Source organism: Pteropus alecto, unplaced genomic scaffold, assembly GCF_000325575.1.
Source record: "Pteropus alecto unplaced genomic scaffold, ASM32557v1 scaffold131, whole genome shotgun sequence".
Classification (NCBI taxonomy): domain Eukaryota; kingdom Metazoa; phylum Chordata; class Mammalia; order Chiroptera; family Pteropodidae; genus Pteropus; species Pteropus alecto.
Window position 1 is genome coordinate 13,068,970 of NW_006434709.1, and position 27,434 is coordinate 13,096,403.

A 27,434-nucleotide genomic window follows, 5' to 3' on the forward strand; every position below is an offset into this window, starting at 1 on the left:
GCCCGCTCGGGAGCGCGCTCATGCAGCGGTTTTCTTCTCCCACAATCCAGAGGCTGCGGCGCGGGAGGGGCGGGGAGTCGGCGGAAGGATATGGGCGCGGAGGGAGCAGCGCGCTCCTTTTGACGGCGGGCTCTCGGCGCTGGTTGGGCTGCGAGGAGAGGGGTGTGATGCGGCACTGCGGTTCTGAGGCCGTTACTCCGGCTCCTCGGGAGTGGGCAGAGGATTAGGCAGGAGCGCGGCGGTGATTTTGTCCCAGGGCTTCCCAGAAGCGCACTGAAAAGGCTGGCGGAGCTCAGAAAACTGGGTCGTTAGGGACACACAGTCAAGCCCCCACCCCCTGGGAGGGGAAGGGGGCTGGAGGCGAGGCTTGAGGGCGGCGAAGAGATGGTATCTGTTCGAGGAGAAGGGGCGAGCCCTGCCTATCGTTGGTGAGGGGCTGCGGACAGGGGAGGCTCCACGGGGTCGAAGCGGCTCCATGCCCACTGGTGGGTGGAACGTGTTGAGCGGAACGCGGAGGTCGAGCCTGGCGGCCGCTCGAAACCGCATCTAACGTGGTCTTTCATTTAGCCCACGTTGGGATTAATTCATTGGAGGCAGCTTCGCTGGTCTGGCTCCTTTCTCCAGAAGCTGGGCAACCTTGACGGGCTTTTTGTCTTGCTCCTCCATCCTCTTTTCCCTTCCTCCTCCTCCAGATGCCTTTTCTCTGCCCCTCCTCGCCCGGTACAGACATTTCCAGTGCAGGCTGCGGCTCGTGGCTGCTGTCGAAGCTACTTCTCGGGATTTCGGTTCGTTTCCCTCTGGGGTATTTTTTGAGGAGGGAGAGTTTTTTCCTCCCCTCCACGATGGGATTTTCTTCCCGTGCCAAAATGGACTTTCATTGATTTCTACTTCTACGTTTAATGACCAATTCCCTAGGCGTATTTTTGTGGTAGTTCCTTTTTTTTCAAATACATTATCTGTAAAATGGAGAACGAGATTTTTACTCCTCTTTTGGAGCAGTTCATGATTAGCCCGTTGGTCACTTGGGTAAGTGTGGTGGTATTTATTGTATATTTTGCTGCATTATTTGTGGCTGCAGAGATGGAGGTGGGCGTTCGTGTCGTGATGATCATTCTATTCTAGGTTAAAACATTTGGACCTCTGGCTGCAGGAAATGGAACCAACCTGGATGAATATGTGGCTTTGGTGGATGGGGTATTTTTGAACCAGGTCATGCTTCAAATGTAAGTGTTTTTTTCTTCTTTTATAGGTGACTTGTTTTCTTTGAAAAATTGCATACTGTGAACTTAGAGCTTTTATGTCTTAAGCTAATTTGGTTCTTTGGCCAAAAAATTTCAGGTGGTTTAACAATTGGAACTTGAGAGGAGTAATAATCGTACATGCCCAGCCTGTTTACCACAACCCAATGATTATACCTGTTAAAAATGTGAAACTTTAATTTTTCATTCTGCAAACCATGTATTGTTACTTATTGTCTTGTGCTGAAATTCAAACCACATCGTGTCCTCTTTGATAATTTGGTAAAATGAGAGACAGAATGAGAATAGTTTCCTATGGGGGAAAAAGCCTTTGCTGTGAAGTTGGGTGCATTTGATGCAGAAATGTTTCTTATTAACCTTTGAGTGTAAAAATAAATGGCTCAAAATTTGAAACTGGTGAAATAATAACATTAGAGAGAATTTCAAACAATAGTTCTGATTGGGGAGGAACTGTTGCTGTAGCAAGTAATTTAAATACCTATAATAACTGAAGTCTGAGTAGATTTATTGTGTGAATTATTAGATTACTATTTGGGGGATCATTTTAAGGTATTAGAGCGAGTTTTGAAATACAGGCGACTGAAATCTTGATGACAACTAGGTAATGATTTGGTAGGCAAATCTTTGTCTTATGTTTATGATATTGAGTTTGTATTAACTAGGAAAGTTTTGAGATGGGAATTAAATATTGAAATCATCTTGGTAGCTGGATCATTGAAATAAAAAGCTCCATTTGTATCATCGAAGATATTGTAGCATACATGCATTTTAAGTACATAAGTATAGTTTATCAAACTGAATATTATAGTCGTGCTCAAAATAATGTGTATTTAGCCTTATTTCTCTTGAATAGTCTGATTACAAGCATAGTTTGGAACTTTCAATTTCAAGACATTCTCATATTTTATGTGGGAATTTAGTGCATTATTAATGTTACTAGAGAATAAGCATACTGTTAATAGACAAATAACCTAAATAAAGTATCATTTCTGTATTTTATTGGAAATTATTTTTCGTTTTACATTTATCGATTTTCTTTAAAAGAGAGAAGTCAAATCCATAAATACTTGATACAGTGATAAGTTCTCAGTCTGTGTGTTCTAAGAGATTTGTAGTCTGTATGCTCTAAGAGTGTGTGCTGTTTTTCACGTATGTGTTGCTCCTGCAGAGAAGTATTATAATACTATTATACTATACTAAAGTGTTTTATTTGTATTGACACCCAGAGAAATACGTATGTTATCTAAATGAGTGTATAGATTTTTTTCCATACAAAAGATAAAAGGAATGTAGACATTAATTATTTCCAGGAATAGTAAATATATTTTTGGCAGCTCTCCCATGGAACTATTTTTTTAATCTTTGAAATAGCTCACTATTTCCTAAGCAAAATGGTAGAATAATTAAATTGACTTCTATTTTAGGGAACATGCATAAGAAGGATAGTCATTATATCAGATGCTCAGAAGTTGTTCCCCTATGTCTCTTTTCTTGCTTGTTTTTAGACAAATTTTGAATTTGTATACTGAACTCTAAAAAAAATAGGTGTGTTCACAAAAATAGGAAACTACATTACTTTAGTTTTCCACTTTAGTGGTTTTTATTTGAATGATTCTTTTTCTAAAAAAAATTTAAAAATTTTTGAGTCCTGAATAGTTAGCCAAGGTGTTAAAAACACTATAGCTTGTTTCTACTTTGAGTACAATTTTGAAAATATACATGGGTATTTTGAAAGTAATGGTGTTCTAAAATACTAGTTGCCAGGTTGTTTTTTGAGGAGGACTAGCTTCATTCCAAACCTCAAATCTGCTTCTGTTTTCAGTTCCACCTCTCAGTTTCTTTAAAAGATTTTTCAGCGTCCTAATTCTGTTCTGAATGACCTATATAAATTAAAGGAAAAGAAAATTAAGAAAAAAAGGAGGAAGTATACTTTAGCTTTTAAAAAATAATTTGCTAAAATAAGATCAACATGAATTCTGTTTAATAAATTATTTATTTACCCAATGGGATAACAAAATATACACTGTTTTAAAAGCTATATTTTGCAAAATTTGAAATTATTAAGATTTTTGTTAAGCACTTAAGTTAATGTTTGAGTTATTGTACTCTGTTAAATTGTCAGTTGAAATTGTACCCAGAAAGTTAACCTAAAAGTTAGCCTAAGTAATTTCTAGATTACATTTGGTTATTTAATTTGTGAGCGAGAATCCTTTGTAAGTGAAACTTTATTTTTCTTCATGTTTCTTGTGCTTGGAGTTCATTGAGCAACTTGGATCTGTGGATTTGTGTTTTTTTCACAAATTTGAAAACAATTTGATCATTATTTACATACACAGTTTATTTTTTACCCTCTTTTCTTCTTTTGGAAGTCCAGTTACATGTATATCAGGCTGCTTGATGTTCACTGATGTTCTGTTCAATTTTTTTTTTTTTCAGTCTTCTCAGTTGCATTTGGGTAATCTTGCTATGTCTCCAAGTTCATTAATCTTTTTTTCTGTAATATGCTCTTAATCCCATCCAGTATATTTTTCATTTTAGCTGAATGTCCAGGTATATAATTCTGTGTCAGTTATGGATTGGTTTTGATTGATTTTTCTTCTCATTGTGGATTGTGTTTTCTTGCTTTTGTATGCTTTGTAATTTTCGATTGGATGCCAGACATTTGGAATTTTACCTTGTTTGGTGCTGGATATTTTAAATTCCATTAAATATTCTTGAGCTTTGTTCTGGGATGCAGTTAACTTGCAAACAGTTTGATCTTTCAGATCTTGCTTTTCAGTTGTGCTAGGCAGTACCATTTTGTCACATTATTGAGGCAAAACCCTTCTGAGTGCTCTGGCCAGTGGGAACAGGAACTGTTCCTGAACCAGTGTGAGCTCTGGGTGGTGTTCCCTCTAATCCTTTTTGATGGTTCTTTCACTGTCCTTGGGTAGTCTCCTCACATGTATGTATTGATAAGTACTCACCTGAAGACTTGAGAGATATCCTCTGCAGAACTCTGGATCTATTGTGCACCTCTCTCCTCTCAAATACTCTGCATTGTTTATGATAGTCATCTTTCTATCTCTGGACTAAGTTGTCTCTTCAACTCAGGGAGACCACTGTGCTCTGCGTGGGTTCCCCATCTCTGTTGTGTTGCCTAGAAACTCTTTCAAGGTGATAAGCTAGGACAATTGTAAGATTCACCTTGTGTGTTTCCTCATCTGTCAGGGATCTATTGTCCTTTGTTGCCTGATATACATTGTCTTGAAAAAAATGTTTCTTATATTTTGTCCTTTTTTTTTTTTTTTTTTTTTTTTCCAATTTCAGGCGAGAGGGTAAATTTGGTTCTTGTCATTCCATCTTGGCCAGAAATGGAAATCTGTTTATATACTTATAATTAAATTTTTGCCCTGCCAGTCTTATAGTCTTGCTTTCAGATGTGGCATGGAATTTTGTTATAAGAGCCTTATGGTAGAATTTTATTTTCATTTAAAATGTTTACTGAGAGTAAGAATATTGATTAATTTAGTGACTGGAGTGGCCATTTTGCACCCAGAACCTGAAAGTAGAGTTGATTTCTTTATGCCAGTTTACTGACTCTGCCTTAATTTCAGTTCGTTCACTAGCTTGGGATTCACTGTATTCAGAGATGAATCTTGGATTTCATTGAGTAGCTCCTTGAATCAAAGAATCTCTGTAAGAGCTTGTGACATTGTGTCAGTCCTCTTTAACTAATGGGGAGAGTAAGCTATTTAGAGATCTGGAATGATGGGCTGGCTCTTCTGCATGCCGCAGGGTATTTTCCTACTTTAACAGATTGAAATCTTTTTTTTTCCTCAGTGCTAGTTATAGACATAGGGCTTGGTGGCAGTGAAGTAGAAGTAACCTCTTTTTTTTCTTAGATGTAATACAGTTCTGTTACCAATTTTGATTACTTGCTGTGAATTTTCAAGGAATTTGTGACAGTAGTTAATTTTATAACCTTAGCATTTTAAAAGCATGCTATTCATATTACCTAAGCATTTGAAAATATGCTTATGTTAGGTTAGGGTTTTAAGTACTGAGAAAATTGTTAGTAGTATCAGAACGATATTTGGAATTACTCTATGATTCAACCCCATTAGTTAGCAATAGGGATCTATTTTTGAAATACTTGGTGATATACTTGTTATGGCTTTTTTCTTCTTTTAGAATCTTGAGGAACTTTAGAAATCATCTATGAAAATCATTTTTATTAAACCCCTGATACATGGTCATCCAACTTCTGTTTAAGTATTTCTTGAGAAACAGCTTCATAAAGTATACCTAAACCATTTATCTGAAGAGGAAGTTGACCAAGAAATGTTTCTGAGTTCTATCAGCAATTAAGATTAAAAAGTAGATTGTGCTAGCTTTATTACTATAATAACCCTAACATGACTTATAAAATATATAGGTTGTCCTAGCAAGTATGGCATTGACTCTGAATTTTGATACAGTCACTCTCAGGTTTTCTCATTGGGCCTTCTAATTTTTGTTTAGTTTTGTTTTTGTTTGTTGCTTCTTTAAAAACAAATGATGTAGTCAGAGTTGCTGTCTTATTACCAAGTTTTGTGATTTACCTCTCAAATATTTCTCTGATGTGTCCTGACTCTTAGATTAATGTAATAGCCCCTGCCTGGTCTTCTTAACCTTTGGGCTTGCTCCCTTCAACTTGTCTTCTCATCTATGATCATATGAAACTTTCTAAAACACTCCTATCTTTAAAATGGTTCAATAGCTTCTGCCTTGACAGTAAAGTAAACACATTACTTAAGCATGCAGGCTCCTTTGAGATCTGGCTCCTGCCTCATTCTGTAGTTTTATCTTTTCATACATAGTATCACTTCTTAGTGCATAGCTTAAGATTAAGCAAATTTATAATTCCTAAAGATAAGCTGTGTTCTCATCGATTTTTGTAGCTTTCTATACATTCTTCCCTTCTCTAGAATACTCTTCTGCCTCCTCACTGTTGATTTGTTAACTGACTCCTGCTTGCTTACTGTCATTGTTTCTCTGCTATTCCCTGGCTCATCCTAGGCTTAGAATTCCTTGTGCTTCTCTAAGACCCTATATATACTTCAGTGATAGCATTTATCTCACCGTATTGCAGTTCTTGATATATTTGACTCTGTTGACTAACCTGTGAATTTCTTTTTATTTTATTTCTTTTTATTTTTTTAAGTTTATTGGGGTAACATTGGTTAATACAATTATATAATTTTTGGGTGTACATTATAGTTTGACATCTATATATTGTGTGATTACCACCCAGAGTCCAGTTTCCTTCAGCTACCATATATTTGATCCCCTTTATCCACTTCACCCTCCCTCAACCCCCCTATATTTGACCTCCATTACCCTGTCTGCCTCTTCCCTTCTCCCCTACCCCCTACCCTCTGGTAACCACTAGTCCATTGTCCGTGTCCCTGAGTCTCTGTTTGTCCTGTTCATTTGTTGCTTTTAGGTTTATATCCCACGTATAAGTGATATCACGTGATTTTCAATTTTTTCAGTCTGGCTTATTTTGCTTTTATCTCGAGGTCCATCCATGTTGTCGCAAATGGCAGTATTTCATCTCTTCTTATGGCTGAGTAATATTCCATTGTATATATGTACCACAGTTTCTTTAGCCAGTCATCTATTGTAGGACACTTTGGTTGCTTCCACGTCCTGGCCACTGTGAATAGTGCTGCTATGAATATCAATGTGCAAATATCTTTTTGGATGTGGGTTTTCAAGTCTTTGGGGTAAATACCCAGTAGAAGGATTGCTGGATCATATGGTAGATCAATTTTTGAGGAACCTCCATACTGTTTTCCATAGTAACCTGTGAATTTCTTAAAGCCAGGGACTTATATCTTCATTTCTCTAATCCTAGCATAGTGCTCAACATACAGTAGGTTCCTGCTAAACTTCTGTTGCATGAATGAATAATAGGCTGTGCAGTAAACTCGAATGAATTTGGGCTTTGAGTCAGACAGACTTCGGTTCACTTCTCACTGTGCTAGTTATTAGTGTGTGACCTTAAACAATTTACTTAGAATCTACAAATCTCAGTTCCTACATCTATAGAATGGGAGATAATGTTTTCTTCCTGGAGTAGACATCATCTCTGCTATTTTCTGTTCTGTTGATCACAGTATTCCCAGTGCTGGTTGTTGTCATGATTATCCTCTGCTATACCGTACCTACTTATTTATATTTCCTCAAACAAGTCATGGCCATTCACAGCTTAGTTTTGTATTATCTCTGTTGATGTCATGCCTATATAGCTGTATGATCTTTAGCAAGTTACTTAATTGCTCAATTTCCTTATTTATAAATAGGATAAAAAGAGAATCACAGGGTTATTATGGGAATCTAATAGAATAATTTGTGCGCAATGCTTAGTATATAGCAAGTGTTCAGTAAATGCTAGGTGTTGATATCTTTATTGTTTTATTACTATTATTATATAGTAATCAATTTGCCTAGAGTGCCTTTTCCCCACTTTTTTTTTGCCTAGCAAATTCCTACTTATCCTTTAATACCCCATGAAGTCCCTTGGCAGAGTTAATTGCTCTCTCCCCTATGATTTCTATCTACCTTTTCCAAATTGTTAAAGTGATGTGACTACTAGACAGTATTTAGACGGTAGAGATTTTGTGTTATGTGTATCCCTAGCACCTAGCATAGAACCTGGCACATACCACTGCCACTTAGTATAAATTTGGTATGTCATAAGTTTTCAGTAAATGTCAAAGGAATGAATGAAGACATTTTATAATTTTATTCATTTCCAAAATCTGAGGTCACTCTAGTTTTAGTATTGTAGAATTTAATTTGTTTTACTTTTTAGTTTGTCTTCTGTTTCTCCTTTTCTTCTGTTCTCTCTCTGTCCCTTTGTTTTTGTTACCTTTGTTGGATATTTTTCCCACCTTTGTTACATCTTGCTTGAGGTGATAAGAACAAGTCATAGTCCATGATTTTGTCTGATAGTGGAATACACTGTGCCTTCAGTTTGGTTTCCAGTAACTTTCCTGATGGTGTCCAATATATTGAGATTTTTGTCCGCAGCCTTATGTTGGTCTGACGTCTTCAAGACAATCCATAATGATTCTCAGTATGAGATATATCTGGTTAAGCTATAGAAAACGATGACAACCTAGAGAAGAACAGGTGAACTAATTGCTACATATGGGAGTATTTCTAAAATTTTTAACTGAAATTTCTCTCTGTAATATATATTAATGATGGGAAACTAGTCCTCACAGGATAGTTGGAAAGGAAGACCAATTCTTAATTGTGCTCTTTCAGAGGAACACCAGTTACCTTCTTTTAGGAATTATGAAACAGATTGGTACCACCTTAAGCATTAAATTTTAGCATTTTAAAATAAATATTCGAGAGTTTAATTGATACTGAGATGTCTGTCTAATATTTCGATTTAGTTATTAGTAAACTAGCTACTTTTAGAGTCAGTGTGGTATAAAGGAAAAAAAGATAGACTTGAGGGTTATAAGTTAAATCCTGGATCATTCATTTAATGTATTACTTAACCAGTTATTGAAATTAGAAAATAATCTTAATATTTTCTTTATTCCTGATTTTATTCCTATATTATTTTAGCTCTATTTTGCTGGTTAAATGATAAAACTAGGCTTATGAAAGTCATAAACTTTATTCTGAGTGAATAAAGGAAGCCTTTCTCTAATATTAGTGAGGCCTAGGGCAAACTTTTATTTACTACAATAGTCCTAAATATTTAAAGGTTCTAAACCACGCGAGCAAATTGTTAAATATGTCTTTTATTTTGATAAATACGCCTTCATAATGACTTAAAAGGAAAGATTCAAACTTAGAATTTGTGGAATTCAGAATTTATAAACTCATGGATTCATATCAGAATGTGGTAGAGCCCAACCTCCTCCTGTCATCCCTGACTCTGTTGGGCACCACAAAGGGGTGTCCTGTGTATGTCTGTGGACATCCTGCATGCATGCCCGTGGCCCAAGCTCTTATACTCCTTCCTCCAAACAGCTCTTTCTTGGCCCAAGGCTGTATACATCTGGAAAAAGAGGCCTATGCAGGCCCTGAAATTGGGTTGAGGTATTTAGGTAAGAAATTTCAAAGTTTTGGATAATTGGAGTATCAGCTAGAAGGGAGTAATATATGGGCATATCTTCTTGTTTCCGTGGACTTCTTGCCCAGTGGTGAGGGGCATGGACTGAGGAGGGCCAGAGTGTGACTCCGGGTAGAGACCTCTTTTGCTGAGATCTAAATGCAGTATTCACTAATAGGGATGAAGGGATGGTTCATTCATGTATCAATTTATTCATTCAGTAAGTAGTGTCTGAGGGCTTACTATATGACAAACCATCTGCTCGGTACTGGAGATATGATGCTAAATCAGTATGGTCTGTTTCCCACTAGTAAGGGGAATGAGCATGTAAACAAATTGCAGTGTGATATAAATGCTACATAGTGGAATTATGTTCTTGATCAATGTTGGCACAAAGAGAAGTGATTATTTACATGGAGAAAAGCCTTCTTGGAAGAGGGAACATATGAACTGGGACATGAAATTTGAGTAGGAGCAGTCAGGTGAAAAGGAGTCATAAAGAGTGAGAGTAGGAGGAAAGACATTTTAAGCAAAGAAAATAGCATAAAGATTTGAATAAAAATGGTGGAATCAGGGAACTGTAGGTTATTTTGTATGGTCAAAGCAGAGACTGTATGCTTCTTGCGCATGGGAAATGGTCCTCAGATACCATGTTTAAAAGATTGTATTTTTTCCTGTAGAGACATGTATTAGTTTGGATTCTCTCCAGAGATACAGAACCAATAAGATGGGTGCATGTGTGTATGACTCTCTGTGTCTGTGTGTCTGTGTTTGTGTCTGTGTGTCTATGGAGAGATTGATTGATTGATTGAAAGGAATTGGCTCATGAGACTCTGGAGGTTTGGTTAGTCCAAAATGTGATGCAGTAGCTGGAGACTCAGAGAAGAAAAGCAGTAAAGGCAGTTTGTTAGCAGGAGTGTCTTTGTCCCATTAAGGCCTTCATATGATTGGATGAGGCCCACTTACGTTATGAAGGATAATCTGCTTTACTCAAAGTCCATTGATTTAAATGTTAATCTTACCCCAAAACACCTTCACAGAACATTCAGAATAATGTTTGACCAAGTATCTGGGCACTACGGGCCATTCAAGTTGACATATAAAGCTAAGCATCACAACTAGTGTTTCTTAAACTGGGCTGCAGACAGTCTTGGGGGTCCGTGAATACTTCAGGAATTTTAATTTTTGTGTTTTCATTTCAGTAATTTGAGTTATTTTTCAAGAGGTAATAAAATTCTTTTGCAGCAATAATTTACAATTGAAAGTTCTTTTCATAGACGAAGGTTAGTTTCTTAAGTCACTTTCTTAGACTGAGTCCATGGACTCTTTGGATATATATGGACAGATCCTCAGAAATTCTTGATAATTTTCTTTAAAAGGTGTCACTAGTGCAGCTTGAAAAACAGTAATATAGGTTGTAGAAATCATAGAAGGAATTGAAATAAAAGCATTTGCAATTTAAAAAGATTGATGTTGGTGCTGGTGAAGGCCAGAACAGAAATATAAACTGCATTGATGTAGAAGTGATATGAAAGAGAATGCTGAGGTGATGGGACTTGGTTACTAATTCGATATAGAGAATGAGAGAGGGATGAGTCTAGGGTGATTACCAAGTTTTTTACTTTTGCGAAGAGTGGATGGGTATTGCCTTTTGTAAATAAGGCATTACAGGAAGATTAAAAGTTGAAGGGAGGGGAAGTATAGAAAATTTATTTTTAAAGTTTATTTTGGAATGTTTGGTGAACAGTGAGAAATATCTTGTGGGAAGGTGGGTACGTAGGTCTAGTGCTCAGGAGAAAGGTGTAGAATTGAGATAGAGATAGGGGAATTACCTTTTAAGTTTGTAACAGAAACTAAAGACATGGCTATTTAGAAAAAAAAAGACAGATGATAGCTAATGACAGTTCCTAGAAAACAGCAACATTGAAAGGCTGGAGGTTTGAGGAAAGTGGAAAAATTTCACAAAGCTGCTGGGAAGACTTCACAAAGGGAGTCAGTTAAAGATGAATACAAGTATTGTCATGCAGGGTTGATGACTTATTTGAGATTTAGAAACCACACATTTGTAGTGGAGCCAGTCAAAATGGTTGAATAACTTCTTAGTAAAGCTTAGCTGTTCAGAAACTGACAAAAAGATCTCTTGAGTTTATTCAGAATTGGAGATTGATATGTAGATGTGGGATATTCTCAGGTGAATAGTTGAAATGAGTAGAGTGTGAGCATTAAAGTGGGGAAAAAAGCAGGTGTTATCAGGAGAAGGCTGATAGACTGGAGGTTGCAATAAGAATGAAGAAGAGTAGGTTTAGAAGGAGTGAAAGAGTAAGAGGGTGGAAAAGGAGGTTGAGGTCAGAATTTGAGATTTTGGAGGTTGCAGTTCTGAATGGCGATTTAGGGCCAGGGTTAAAAAATGGTAATGGATGGATTAAAATGGAATAGAGTGAAATAACTAAAGAGGAGAAGGAATTTACTTCCTTATTCTTTATGCTGTTATGGTCTCTTGATTACCACTAGAGATAGAAATTAGTATTTTGAATTAAAATGGAAAGCCGGAAAATAAATAGGCTAATTTTAACAATTATAATTAAAGAATAGTTTAATAGTGAGGAAGGAAGAAGACTGGTAATTGTAACCTTTTATTTTAGCATAGTCCTTATATTAAAAAATCAAACTCTGGGAATATCTCAATAGTTTTTTAGGAAATTTTAAAAATAGTATATTCCTAATATGACTACTTTCCTAGCGATGGCTAGAAAAAAAATTTTGAACTTCACTTTATTATTGACAGCATGACTATTTCCTTTGCCTGAGTAGTAAAGGACCAAGAAAGATGGTTTAGTTTTAGGTGTTGGGTCCTAGTTCAAAGTTGAGAAATTCTGAAGAAGCATGAGAAATTCTGGAGAAGGACCAATGAATGCAATATTTCAATCCATTTTTGCCAAAATTGGTTAAAAAAAGATAAATCACAGTAAAATCTCAGTTAACTTGAACGTTCAGGGAAAATCAAGTGTCATGTTTTCTCATAATTGAAGGCTAAATTAATTTTTTCCAACTCTGTTCAAAATCTTTGCAAATGAATTAAATTAGATTTTTATTTTTGTAAATAGAATATACATGTGATGATTCGGAATCTTGTAGTATTGAATGTATATAACCAACTAAGATGAATCTACTAAATGGTGAATGATCCCAAGCACATATTTGAAAACAAATCTCTGGTTATGAGCTTCTTATTTTTTTAATTTGTTTGAATTTTACATGTGTCTTTTGAGGGAGGGAAGGAATAAAAGGGAGGGAGATAAGGAGCCAGAAAAAAGAGAGAGAGAGAGAAAAACAGACAGAGACTGAGAGTGAGCAGGCGAGTGTGTAGATTAGGGAGCCCAACTGTGTAGAAGTTAGTAGTTAGATTTGGCTTTCTAAAGGTATGCATAGTCAAGGAAACCTAAATAGGGAGGAAGTTAGATTTGAAGTATGATTGGACTTGGGTAGCCATAAATGAGAAGAGGAGGATATTTTAAGTTAGGAAGCAGCTTGAGGAAAAAACGTATTAATGATTTGGGAGATGGTCAGGGGACAATCTTTAGTAGAGGATCTAAATTGGGAAATAGAATATGAAGTTGCATAAGCTCAGTAGGCTAGATTATAGGAAACTTGATAATTAACATATAATTTAGGCTGCATATGGCAGGCATTGGAGAGCCATTTAAAATTCTTATTAGGGGATTAAAAGTAGTATTTTAGGAAAATCATTTTGGCATTAGTTTGCAGAATAGTTTGTGGAATATTTTAGTTCATCTAATATTTATTGCACATGTACTATGTACACTATTGTAAGTACTGAGAATATGTCAGTGAAATGAAATGTACATTGTATTAGTGTTTGGAACAAAGGTGGGGAACAGGCAGGGACAACTAGATGGCCATGTGGTGATGGATGGTCATCTGTGCTTATTGTGGTGAGATTTTAGATTAGGGTGGGCTGTATGATTGGAGAAGGAGGAGCAAATCAAGACTATAGCAAAAGAATTGATGGAATTCTAGATATATTGTGTGAAAGGGGAGAATGAAAGATGATGTCAAGATTATAGCTGAGCAGGCAGACTACATAAAATTATGTATTTATAGGAAAAATGACATGGTTTGGATATTTAATTTTGCATGAAAGTATAAGGAAATTTATTTCTTTTTATTTTTCCTAACTTACACGTAAACACATATAAATGTATAGTATAACAATGTGTTTTGACAATGATCCCAGATTTTGTATGAGAAACATTTCAGTTAGCTATGTATTTGTGCTCTTGTTTAAATTCTGATTACTGTTAGTATATATTTCATTATCAAACTTATTTAGTAAAATAGTTTTGAGGATATTTTATTACAATTCTTTTGGGATATTGGAATGCTTTAAAGTCTACATTTATCTAGGAGATTTAACAATTCCCTGAAAACTGAGTTACATTATAACTAATTATTAGAATTTAGCCATCTTTGTTTCATACTTATATTATTAGGATTCAAAGTTTCATATGTGATAATAGAAAGATCTCAGCAGTATTTCAGAGTTTGGTCAATGTCCTCAGTAGATTTTTCTCTTTTCTAAGAATATTCATCTAACTACCTGAGTTATTTACTCTAGATTACTCTAGAGGAAAATCCTGGTCTTCTTTGCATAATTCTCCAGAGGTTTTTTGTTTGTTTGTTTGTTTGTTTAAAATTCTTCGATGGAGAAATGAAGTCCGGTATTTATTGAATATTGTACATTTCTTCTAAACATCCCATTATCCATCAATCGCTGTTCATAGCTTTCAAGATATTCTAAATGTTAGGTCGTTTATTCCTCTGTCTTTTAAAAACTAGTGACCCATTTTATTAAATTAGAAGTCCCCTAAACTGCTTGTTTCATTGGGCCATTTGTAGCCCACGCTGCAAATTACTTTAACTTGTCTATTAATAATTCTTTACTCTCTGTTTGCCTTTCCTTTAACTTTGTTTTCAGTTCATCACATCTTTTTTAATACTACACTTGTTCGTATGTGCAGCTCTTTTTCTCTTTTATTTCTTGTATGCATTTTTTTCTTTCATTTCGCCTGTCCTTAGTAGTGCTTTTTTAATAGGCATCTATTATTTAGCCTTTAATTGGCAGGCTTAAAATGAAGTTAGTTTGTGCTCATTTTGAAGCACTTTTATGGTACACTGAAAAGGGCAAGTTAAACCAATAATCTTATTCTGTTTTTAATAAAATTTATATTCTTAGAGTTATCCTGTATGGGAACTTTAAAAAAATATATTAGAGAAACTGATGATGAAAATGGTTATTCTTATTGAATTAAAAAACCTCTTTAGGTAAGTTTCTATGACTATCTACGTTAGTTCATGAATTAGGAGAGATTATACTTTGGAAAATGTTTTTTAAAGTTCTTAATTACAGAGGGCTTTATTGCTTTTAAAAATAATTATGATACTGGACACTGATAATTAACCAGGTGAACTATTTGAATTACTCTAGGCGTGTTTATGGACTTCAGATTACGAATCCTTAACTCCGTCAAATTGATAATATGGGAGTGAAAGCTGTAAGTCTGTCTTGGATCATGGAAAATACCTAATTATACATCAACTCAGTTTGAGATTTCTTGAGTCTCTGGGACTAATTGGGTCTGGAGCAAACACCTCCCTAGAATACTGATTAAAACAAATCTCTGTGACTCTGTTAAGGATTAAGGGCAATGGCTGAAAGTTCCATCGCAAATCAGTGATGCCCATTGGTGCTATAAACAATCTACGTTTCAGTTATTGGCCGAGTGGTTGACCATCATTTAAATGAAGATTTTGTTACTTTATGAAGGCACTGATTAGCAAAATGTTAAGTACTCAGGTCTCCATACCAAGAACAGAAATTGATTTGCTTAATACAGTGGTTCTCAAAGTGAGATCGACAGGCTGCTGGAGGTCTGATGGTCAGGTTAAAATTATTTTCTTAATAATATTAAAATTTCGTTTGCCTTTTTGGACTGTCCTGCAAAAGCATTGATGGTACAAAAGCAAAGGTGGGTAAAACTGCTAACAACTTAGCATCAATCAAGGAGTGGTACCAAACTGCACTGGTAGTCATTGTATTTTTCACACTATGCACTTGCAGTTAAAAAGAAATTTAGTTTAACCTAAAAATGTCATTGATGAAGCAGTAAAGTTATTTTATTGAATCTTGACCATTGAGTACGTATCTTTTAACATTATGTAGGACAAAATGGGAAGTCAGTGTGATGATTATCTCAAGGAAGAGTACTCATGATTTTTTGAGTTGCAAGCTGAACCGGGTCTGTTTTGTAGAATACTATTTTGACTTTTAAGATCGACTGACAAGCTTTCGTTATTCATACTCGAGTATTGGGCAGACATTTTCTCAAAAATGAACTGTCACTTCAAGGAAAACAGCCGATTTTGGGTGTTGTCAGTGATAAAATTTGAACTACACAAAACATGAACTTAGTAGCTTCTCAGCATTTAAAGACTTTTCTGATGAGATTGGAGGTGATATTAATCAGTATAATTTTTTTGTATTGAATAATAAAATGCAGCATTTGGAAGATCTGTGCAACTCAATTAACCAATATTTTCAAAATGACCAATGCATAATAATAAATCATGGATAAGTAAAAGAGTCATTCAGCATGCCAGTTAGACCAGTGGATTTTAATGTATAACAGAAAAGTTCATTGATACGGTTTCAGATACTACATTGCAGCCAACCTTTCAGAAAGTACCCTTTATTGAATTTTGGTAATATCAACGAAGAATATCAATTATCTGAACAGCTATTAAAATACTCTTCCTTTTTCTAATTGTATATTTGTCAGTTTTCTTCATGTACTTTGAGCAAAATACTGTATCACTCACTGCACATTGAATTCAGAAACAGATTTAAGAATCCACATGTCTTCTATTAAGCCAAACATTAAAGAGATTTACTTAGTTGTAAAAGAATGTCAGTCCCCACTAAAATTTTTCTGTTTTTGGAAAAGATGGTTATTTATTATAAAGATGCTCTTTGTGTTAACATACAATGAGTTTGTTATTTTTAGATGGATGAATAATTTTTTTAATTTTTAATTTTAATTTCTAATATAGTAAATATATAGAGATATAATTCACATAATTATTCGAGTCCTCAATAACTTTTAAGAGTAAAAAGGAGTCCTCAGACCAAAAAGTTAGAAAACTTGTACCGTAATCTTCAAAGGGCTTATGGTTCCTCATTCTAAAAAAAAAGGGTAGATCTTCAGTCATTTTATCTAATTCAGATCAAATCAAAGTTAAATGTATGTATAGTATGGGATATTTATTTTTTTGTTTGTCCATTTGCAACTTTAAATCAAAACATTAGTTTCTGTTTGTTAAATCAGTGAATCTCATGCTGTACTGCTAGCTCAGTCTTCGGCTAACTAGAAGATGTGATAGGTATTTCTTCGGCTAACTAGAAGATGTGATAGGTATAACATTTGAAACGCTAACTTAATATATCTTAAATTATGAGAAAGTACATGAAGGGAACTGTGTCAATAATCTCTATGTGGTCATTATATGTCGTATGCCTCTCCAAGAATGACTATTTAGTCACTGTGAAGATCAAATTAGTTAATATATGTGAAAATATTCTTGAGCTATATAAAAGATTATATTAATATTAGGTTTTATTGGTCATCATGCACAGTGATTGAGTTTGTGAGAAAGGAGAAATTAAGGTAAAGGGATATTTAAAAAAAAAAAAACCCACTCATTTCCCTGATACTCCTCGAGACTAAAATAGATACCTTACTGCTTAGATAGCACTACATGGTGATATTTTTACCCAGTTAATTATTTTCCATAAAGCAATCATTTTGGTATATGAACATTTAAAGTTAGATATGCAGATAACTTAGCTATTTCAAATGTTCCATAGCGACATGCAAATATTGTGTAATTATATGTTGCCATATAAAGTATCTCAAAAATTAAAAAAAAAAAATCCTGCATACAACTAGTTTTAAATTAGAGTGGCATGATCAAAAACATGAGCACATGTAGTTGTTAAGCACCAACACTAAACAGATGGTCCAAGAGGATACATAACAGTTTTACAGTCAGGGTAGAAGAGCATAAAGCCATTAAAACTATCAGATTTCTGTTTCTAATAGATATTAGTCAATGAATAAGTAAAGACGTAATCTTTGGTTGTACCGGGACCAAGTCTTAGAAAATTAGTGTTGTAGAATTGCTTACTTTTCCTTTATCTTTTACCTTATTTTAAAAATTACTGTATACAGTGGTAGATAATATTATTGCCTGTTTATTGAAATTAATGCATCTTGTCATAAGTAGGTCATTTATAAATGTGAAATTGCTTGAGGCCCTCTTTTGCTGCCATGTTGCATTTAACTCCTGGCTGGACAAATTTAAGCTATATTGTTAGATTATTTGCCTCTACAACATTTTTTAGTTTTTATCTTATAAAAGGAACTGGTTGATTTGAGATTATGTTAGTTTGGAAATAGCTATGTGTGATTAAAAAGGTACTTGCTCATATATTACATATGTATGATTCAATAGCTCTTTTATTTAGGACAAAGATAAATTCTTTTTTTTTTAAAGGTGTGTTTTCAAAGGGAGCTTAATCAAAACTTCCTGTTCTGAATCAATCTTTGTTTAGCAGTTTAAGTATTAAACATGAAGGAAAAACAGAATACTTAGAATACTTAATAAGACCACAAATTTTTTAGAGAATTCTGGAGTCATACTGTATCTAGTTTGTTTAAATTACTGTATGTACTGCAACTTTTACTGTATAAAGAAATAAACATTAAATTGCATGTGAGAATGGAGTGCTTTCTGTCTTTACATAGCATATATACTTTTTACAGAAGAAATTTTTTATGTTGTTTTATTAAGTTTATGCGTAGTCTCACATGTGCTATATGACTCTGAATCCCTAGCATCGAATCCTACGTACATAGCCTCATTAAATGTGCTTCAGCTAAGTAACAGTCAGATACTATTACTTATTTTTTCCTTAGAAGGAAATAAAATGGCCAAGCTTCATAAAACAAATTTTTCATTTTTTTCCCCCCTTTAAAAAAGTTTTACATAGTTAAAGGATTATTTAATACCAAAAGGTTCATGATGAAGAATGGGTATCCCTTGCCTTAACCTTATTCATATGTCAGTTGTTCTCCAGAGCAAAAACTTTTAACTTTTTAAGCAATTTCTTGTCATTTACCCCCATATACTATAATGATAATATGCCTACCGTAGTATTTCTTGATTTATCCCTTTTAAACATTACCTGTTGACTTCTGATAATGATAGATGAGATTTTAGCTCTTTTTATGCCCCATCTCTATTTCTTTTTCTTTGTTTTTCTAATATATTTATTACAAGTTTAGTTAAATCAGTAATCAGTATTTATATTAGTATAACTACATAATGTTTCCTGCAGAGATAGGTGGTATATAATTATTGCATAAAAAATACTGTTTATCCTGAAATTATTAACTTTCTTGATTTGCATAATTTCCAGTAAATCTGTCCTTAAATATTCAAATATTTTTAATAAGAGTGGAGATTAGGACTTTTCAAGCATTTTCTCCTGAAGTTAGTCCCTCTCACATTAAGAGGATCACATTCTTGGGGTGAAAGGGCCTGCTTTCCATGATCTTAACATATGTCAATTTGACCCTAGCTCAAATTAGGCATGCATCAAATGGGAAACCCAAGCCTTGTAATTGAAAGTTTATTGCTCTCTAGGTCCAGGCCTGGAGTGCTTAGCAGTTATGTTGGTATGCACATCCTGAAAGTTTATAGATAAGACCAGTGATTCTAAAGAAATAGGAACTTTACATTGCTGTTTGCATACTAAAATAACTTGCATTTGGTACAGTGTAGATTAGAAACTGAACTGAGGCTCTGAGTATCTAGGTATCAGCCTCTTCTGCCAAAGAACTCCACTATTCTGTTGGATTTCCTAGTGAGTCTACTAGATCACAGAAATATACTCATCTCATGTAATTATAGCAAAGATTTTTAAACATGTAGCTTATAAAAGGATGCAGCAAACTTACATTCTTCTATCTTTGAGATCTCTGTTGAATATGAGGTTAATTAAGGTGTTGAAGTACTTTTCCATACATTTTTCAAAATACTTTTTCTAGTTTATCTAAATTGTATTTTTCACTTTTCCCCAAATTCCTAGTTTCATTTGAAACCCTTAGTATATAAAAACTAAACAGTTTCCTTTTTTTATATTCAGAATTGTCTTAATTTGTTATAAGCAATCTTTCTCAAAGACCGAAAAACTTAATATAAAACTTATAAAAATTTTTTATGAAAAAAATTCTTAAAAGATTTTGAGCAGCCCAAAATTCTAAATTCTTAAAACTTGGTAATTCTTAGAAGACCTTTAGGCAAAGGAGACTACAAAACCTTTTGGGCAACTGAATAAATTTCAAAATATCATATGAAGAATGTTAAACATAAAATGTTAAACAAAACTTTAATACCTAATTTAAAAAAAATCAATTTAGAAAACAAACTTGGTAGCAACTCTGTCAAGGACAAATATAATATTTTTTTTACAAAGGTAATATTTGTAAAAAATTGAGAATGAAATCATGCATGATTATTAGAATACTAGACATCCATCCCAAAGTGTAATCTAAATTCTCTATTGTCATGCAATAACAGGTTTGCACTATAAAATTGCAGGTTTTTTTAGTTTTTATACATTTTCAGTTGTAATATTGAAGTCAGATATTTTTGTCAGAATTAAATACGTAGGCTTATAATAAAATATCACTGTAATAAACAGATTGGGAAAGAAAATGATTACTGTGAAAACAATTAGGAATATGCTCAAATAGTACAATAAAAATGATTTATACACGTGGGTTTTATAGATAACATTGCTCAAACCAAACTATTAGTCTTATTTTGTTTGTTTTTCTCAATGATCCTGTTAAGAGAAAAGGCTGAAAGAGAGTAAAGGAAAAAAAACAGTAAGATCGTAGGTAAATTACTATTTTGGACTTTGATTTTCTGATTTATAGTGAAACTAGATAATCTCTAAAGTATTTTTTAGATCTAAATGTTATCAGTATATAAATAGGAGACATTCATGGTTGAGAAATACATGAGAGGATTCAAATATAGAGTTAAGAAAATAGAAATAAAATAGAAGGCTAGAGAGGAAAGATATTTACAGACTATGATTGCAAATGAAATTTCCATAACTTTTGGTAATATACCTAACATTTTTGTTACTAAAGTTGTTCCTACTTTCTTCTCCCAAATGTACCTGTAGATACATTGTTGTCCACAGTGATAGCTGGACTTAACCTAAGCTTTTATACATTCAGTAATATGGCCATATCAGGTACTCAATGAGTATTTGACTAACTTATTGACTAACTTATTGACTAAAAGTGTACCAGAGTTGATTATATAAAACATATAATCATGGATTTTAATCATGACTTCCTGACCATGTGGCTGTCTGGCATGACACATGATCTGACTAATGTGATATAGTCTCCTTGTTTTTGTTAGTAACTAGTTCTAGTTGGTGCTTTTACCTCAGAGAACTACTTTTCAGGTTACACTCTCATTTCTCTTTCACTGTTCATTATTTCCCTGGCATTAAGCATAAATCAGTCAGGGGTCAGATTTAGCCTGCCTTACTACTATTCTCCCTTGTCTAAAGATCTCAGGTTATTGTTTAGGACTCTGTTTGTTATTCAACCAATCTATGGAACACAAACCTTAGTGTCTATTCCAGACTGCCTAGTGAGTTGTTAGCTCAGAGAATGTCATCTCATGACTCTCATTAGAAAGCAACAAATTTTAAAACACTATGCTTAGGATATATGCTATTTTTACAGGTAAAAACATGAAAAATATGGCCTCTGTCAGAAGCTATGGTTTAATGAGAAGTGAGAGGCATAAACGCAATTAAGTATTAAAAGACCTATGATAGAATTATGTGCCCCAAAAAGGGGATAGTGTTATACTGTGTGGTGGAGCTGATATGAGTAAATAGTCTAGGTTTGTGAGGCTGATTCAGTATTAGAAGTAACAATGTAATTCGCTACGTTAACATATTAAAAGAGAAGAGTCAGATGAGAGTAGATACGGAAAAATTGTACAAAATCCAGCACCCATTCAGATATTGAATAGGAATAGGAGGGAACTTAACTTGAAGGAAGGTATCCATCAGAAAATTATGACAAACTTTATGCATTAATGATAAAACATTAAAAACAGTCCTGTTAAATTTGAGAACATAAGGATAGCTCTTATCTCCATTATTATTTGTTAATGCAGTGAGTAAATAGAAATGAGATGTAGATTGGAAAAGAGGAGTCAACTGTCATTTGCTGATTTTTTTTTTACCTAGAAAACCCAAGAAAATTACCTGAGTACATTTTGAAAGATGGTTAATCAGAAGTGCAGTATATGAAAACTATAGTTTTCCTGACGTATACTAGCAATAAGTAGGTAGTGTAATGGAAAACAAATCCATTTAACAAACAAAACCCAAGTAAGAAAAATTTTTTTAACTTAAATGTATAAGATCTTTGTGGGGAAATTCAAAAATTTTACTAATGTAAATGTCATTCTTTAATCAAATTAATATTAACAAAATTCTAATAACTCTCAATGAGGTTTTTCATAAAACCTTATAATAAATATCCTCAAATTCTTAGAAAAGAGCATTATGTATTTTTAACCAAGACAATTTAGAAAATGAAAACAAAAGAGGAGGGCTTGTTCTAATAGACTCAAGATAATAATAAAGTTATAATCATATAAAAAAGGTTTTACTGACATAGGAATAGACAAATGGATAAATAGAATAGACTCTAAAAGTAGAGATCAGTGGGGAGTGATAAACTAATAACTGGTGTTGGAATAATTGATTATCAATATGGAAAAACTGCAAATTATATTCAAGAAGACCTCAAAGAGCACCAACAGACAAGCCGTTAGAATAAGAAAGTTTAGCAAGGTTTTTAAAGATAAGAGCAGTAAACAAAAATTGATAGCATTCATATATCAGTAATAACCTATTAGCAACTATATATTTAAAATATTGCATTCACTCTGAAAGTGAAAACTAGAAGGCATTAAAGAATATATCTAATAAAAGGTCTTCCTAGAAAAAATTATAAAATGGTTTCAAATAATAACTCAATTATGGATATGGCCCCAAAAGCACAGGCATCTAAAGCAAAAATAGACAAGTGGGGTTGCATCAAATTGAAAAACATCTGTACAACAAAGGAAACAATCAACAAAATGAAAAGGCAACCCTCAATAGTCATCAAGGTAATTATAATAATAGATTATGATCCATTGAATATTATAGGGAACCATGAGTGTACTGATATAAATAAACTGAAGACTGGTGAAGATCAGATTGTTGCTAAAGTTTCAGTGTGTCCTCACAAAATACTTAATAATTACAAAAGGAAAATAGTAACCATGATAGAGGAAACTGGCACATACCAGTTTAATCAAGTGATAAAGGTAAATGTCATCGGTAATGTGACAAATCAAAATCATGTACCATCCCTTAGGATGCATTGAAAAGAACACAGCATCTCTTCTGTGTTTTTCCTGTCAAAGATACATAACCTGAATTTATGTATGAGTCAGATACATTCTAATAAGGCATACCCAATTGAAGGACATTCTGTGAAATCACTGACACTGTAACCTTTTAAAGTATCTAGGTCATGAAATTCAAAGAAAGACTTCCAGGCTGAAAGAAACTAAAGATTGCAATTCAGACTATTGAATGCGAAGTGTGATTCTGAACTAGGTTCTTTTATTATAACGGACCTCCATTTATTATTTGGAACAACAAACTTGATTGGATTCTAAAGATTAGATGGAAGTAAATCTATCATTATTAATTTCCTGATTTTGATAGTTATGAGTTTGTAGAAAACAAACACTCAGGGGCTATTTGGATCAGGTTAGCAACTTATTCTCACTTGTGGTTTAGGAAAACATCTTTGTTTGTCCATGCAACATTTCTGTATGTTTGATATTGCCCCATAGGGCACTTCGTCCCCTTTGTTCATTTCAGTTTTCTCTCTCAATCTCAATCAATCTCTCTCTCTGTTTTTTTTTTTTTTTATAGCTGTGTCTTTAAGTTTACTTATCTTTTATTTTACAGTTTACTTTCTATAGATAAGTACATGCAATCCACTTTTTAATTTCATATATTGTATTTTGTAGCTTTAGAAGTTCCAGTTCAGTTTTTTTAAGTCTCCATTTTCACTACATAATGTTCATGTTTTTCTTTAAGTCCTTTAATATATTTATCATAGCTGTTTTGTTCCAATTTTAATAAATGTGCTGCTGAAACGAGCACTTATCATAGCTGTTTTGAAGTCTTGTTTGCTATTTCCATGACTGCTGTCATTTTTGGGTCTATTTCTGTTGACTGTTTCCATTTTCTTTCCTAGTCATGAGTCACATTTTTTCGTTTGTTTCTTTACATGTCTAGTAATTTTGATTGTATACTGGACATTGTTATTAATTACATTGTGAAATGTTTGGGTCTTTTAAGGAGTGATGAATTTTGTTTTGGCAGATTGTCAACTTGTAATCAGCTTAATCCTTTAAAGGCTTGTTTTTAAGTTTTGTTAGGGAGGTTCTGGCATAGCTTTTACTCAATTGCTGGTTTATTCTTCTAAAACATGACTTTTCTGAGGTCTCTACTAAATGCTCTGGGTGTTTGTCAAGTTCTCGCCTTCCCTTTGGTCAGAACTTGAATTCCTCTCTGCACTTTGTGATCTTTGGGCGTTACTCAGCATAGAACTTTCCTGTACTTGTTCTCTGCTCAGCTTTGTGGAGTTTTAGGGTACATATGCACAACTTAATACTTCGCCAAAATCTTAAGGTCATATTTTTGGTGCTCTTTGTTAGTATAGCTTTCTTCTCTCTAATATTTTTCAGTCATTTCAATCTCCTTAAACTTCAAGCTTTGTCTCTTCAAGTTCCATGAGACTTGGGTTACCCCTCCCAATAGCTTATTCTGGAAAGTGCCTCACTATTTCACTAGAGAGAGCCTACCTAGGGATTATAGCTTTGCATTACCTGTTGTACAGAGTCTGAAAGCAATTATTGCATATGTTTTCTACAGTTTTCTGGTTCTTTATGGCAAGAGGGCAAGTTTGCTCTTCCTTCCTATTTGATATTTTAGTTTACTTTGTATTATTTTCTCATCTAGTGGTATGATCAATCTCAGTGTAGATGGTGGAATTGATCCATTGTTGGGGATTGACTGTGTGAGTATGGTCAAAGGACAGAAGGATCAATATTTTCTGAGTGCTAGCAAGAGAATAGTTGAAGCAAAGCAATAGTTCTCAGTGTATGGTTTGAAGATCCTTTCAGAGGGTCCATAGAGTCTTCCTGCTTCTATATGTCTGTGTGAAGCTGTGTTTTCTTTATGTATCTGAACCAAAATAACACAAAGAATAGATGGAATGCAGAAATAAAGATGAGCATCAGCCTGTTTACAAAAATTAAACTAAATGTTAAAGAGATTTGTAAAAATAGTAAATCAATGCTGTTCTCTTCACTAAATTTTTTTAAATTTAAAAATTTTATCTTTTAAGATATTTAAAATGTACATAGTGGTGATTTTATATATATACATACACACATTGTGAAAGGATTCCAGATATACATATACATTGTGAAAAGATTCCCACCATCTGGTTAATTAACACAGCTATTCACATTTTTATCTTTTCTATTCTCTGTGTTTAGGAGTTTGACTTTTTTTTTTTTTTTTTTAAGATTCCATATATAAGTGAGAATAAAGACAGTATTTTTCTGTCTCTGGCTTATTTCATTTGGCATAATGCCATCAAGATCCATCCATGTTGATGCAAATGTAGCAGGATTTCCTTTCTCATGACTGAATAATATTCCTGTGTGTGTGTATGCGTGCAATCTTTATTTATCTGTTGATGTACACTCTGGTAGTTTTCCTATCTTGGCTTTTGTAAGTTATGCTGCAGTGAACATGGGAGTACAGTATCTTTTTGAGATCATGTTTTCTTTTCTTTTGCCTTATATATCCAGAAGTGGGGTTGCTGGATCATATAGTAGTTCTTTTTTAAATTTTTTGAGGCACCTCCATAGTGATTGCATCAATTTACATTCCCATCAACAGTGCACAAGAGTTCCCTCTTCTTCACATCCTCACCTTGTTATCTCTTGTGTTTTAATGATAGCCATTCTAATAAGTATAAGGTGATATCTCACTGTAGTTTTGATTTGAATTTCCCTGATTAGTGATGTCAAGTACCTTTTCATGTACCTGTTACCCATTTGTATGTTTTCTTTGAAAAATGTCTATTCAGTTTCTCTGCCCATTTTAAAATCAGATTTTTTTTTTGCTTTTGAGTTATACGAGTTCTTTATATATTTTGGATATTAATCCCTTATTGGATGTATGCCTTGTAAATATTTTCTTTCTTTCCATAGATTGTCTTTTCATTTTGTTGACTGTTTCCTTTGCTGTACAGAGGCTTTTAAGTTTGATGCAGCCACATTTGGTTTTTTGTGTTGTATTTTTTTGTTTTGTTGCTTTTGCTTTTGGTGTCATTGAATTTTTCATTCTTAACCGTGGCCTATTTTTTTTCCAGTTTCTGTTGCCTCAAAATCACTGAATCCTTTGCTTTCATTAAATCTACAAAGTTTATTCAAGATAAAAGTATTAACCTGTGTCATCACTTCATTCTTTAATTTTTGGGGATATTGACTTTTCAAATATAGCCCTCATTTTCCAGTGAGATGATATAACATTTATTGGTTATTAGCCCATATTTCATTTTATTTAATTTTGGCATGGCAAGGTGAACAGTTTAATGCTGGATAAGGGTTGGGAGATTTGTTTCCATTAGAATATACTGGCTTTTAGCCCATATTTTGTGATCTTAATTTAAATAGATTTATTTTGGGTAATGGAAATATATATATTCAAAAAAATAAGAAGTTAGAAAGACAAAATGAGAATGAAGGGCAACATCTGACTTATGTTTCAAATTTATTTTGCCACTGTCTTAGAAATATCAGATGCATTATTATGAATTAGAAACACAGAATACATGTCAAAGTAATCATCCTTTTGGATCATCTCTCAATGCAGATGTATGTACAATTTGCTTAAAGAAAAAATGTACTATGTGATTATTTTTAGTCATCTGTAGTTTGATAAGTATATTTTAGTATGATTTTAGTTTAAACTTTATTTTTTTATTTCTTACAGTAATCCTAAATCTGAGAGTCAGAGAGTAAATAAAAAAGTCAACAATGATGCCTCACTTAGAATTCATAATCTGTCTATTTTGGTGAGACAGATAAAATTTTATTACCAGGTAAGTGTTCTTTTTTTCATCTAGTATTTTAATAACTGCTTGCATATTCACATTTTTGTGTTATTTAGTATCAGTCACCTAACATTTACTAACGCTTATTGTATTCCACATACTAATCTGTTTGATGAAGATAGAACAGTAATAACAGTTTATTTCTTGTGCATTGTTAAGACACAAGCAACTCATGGACATGGGCAATGGACTAGTGGTTACCGAAGGGGAGTGGCGAGGTATGAGGTAGACGGGGAAATTTTAAATCATTTCTTCAATTAAAAAAATTAATTAACTAATTAAAATTATAATAATAAAAAATAAAACCTAATATAAAGTTGTCATTTTCAACAAGATTAAAAAAGAGATACAAGCAAGCACATCATAATTATCTAATTTTACAAATATTATATTTTATGAAGTTTTAAAACCAGTTCAGTTTCCTGAGAACTTGCATAGTATAATACTTTGTTAGACTACTTGAATTATGCTTTTGAAGAGTGTGCTTTTTATTGGTTTTCAAAACTTAAATCGGACATCTGTTTCACAATTTAAATATGAGCATTCTCAAGGCTATCAGTATACCTCTAAGAATTGCCATAGCTGTGTCACACAAATTTTAGTGTGTTATATTTTTTTACTGTTTAT

The 27,434-nt window shown here is 33.6% G+C and overlaps 1 protein-coding gene across 7 annotated transcripts in view; it reads left to right on the plus strand.

The window, feature by feature from the left end:
* The first annotated feature begins 124 nt into the window (after positions 1-124).
* Positions 125-27,434, plus strand: part of CCDC88A (coiled-coil domain containing 88A) — a 116,353-nt gene continuing 89,043 nt past the window's right edge. For 3 of the 7 annotated variants that reach the window (XM_025045213.1, XM_025045215.1, XM_025045216.1), the window contains exons 1-3: positions 133-1,026; positions 1,123-1,223; positions 26,687-26,795. In XM_025045213.1, the coding sequence (XP_024900981.1) occupies positions 964-1,026; positions 1,123-1,223; positions 26,687-26,795 (273 nt within the window). In that variant the 5' untranslated portion in view covers positions 133-963. Of the gene's footprint in view, positions 1,027-1,122; positions 1,224-26,686; positions 26,796-27,434 lie in introns of all 7 variants that reach the window. The other 4 variants (XM_025045214.1, XM_006909592.2, XM_025045217.1 and 1 more) reach the window with 4 other exon arrangements.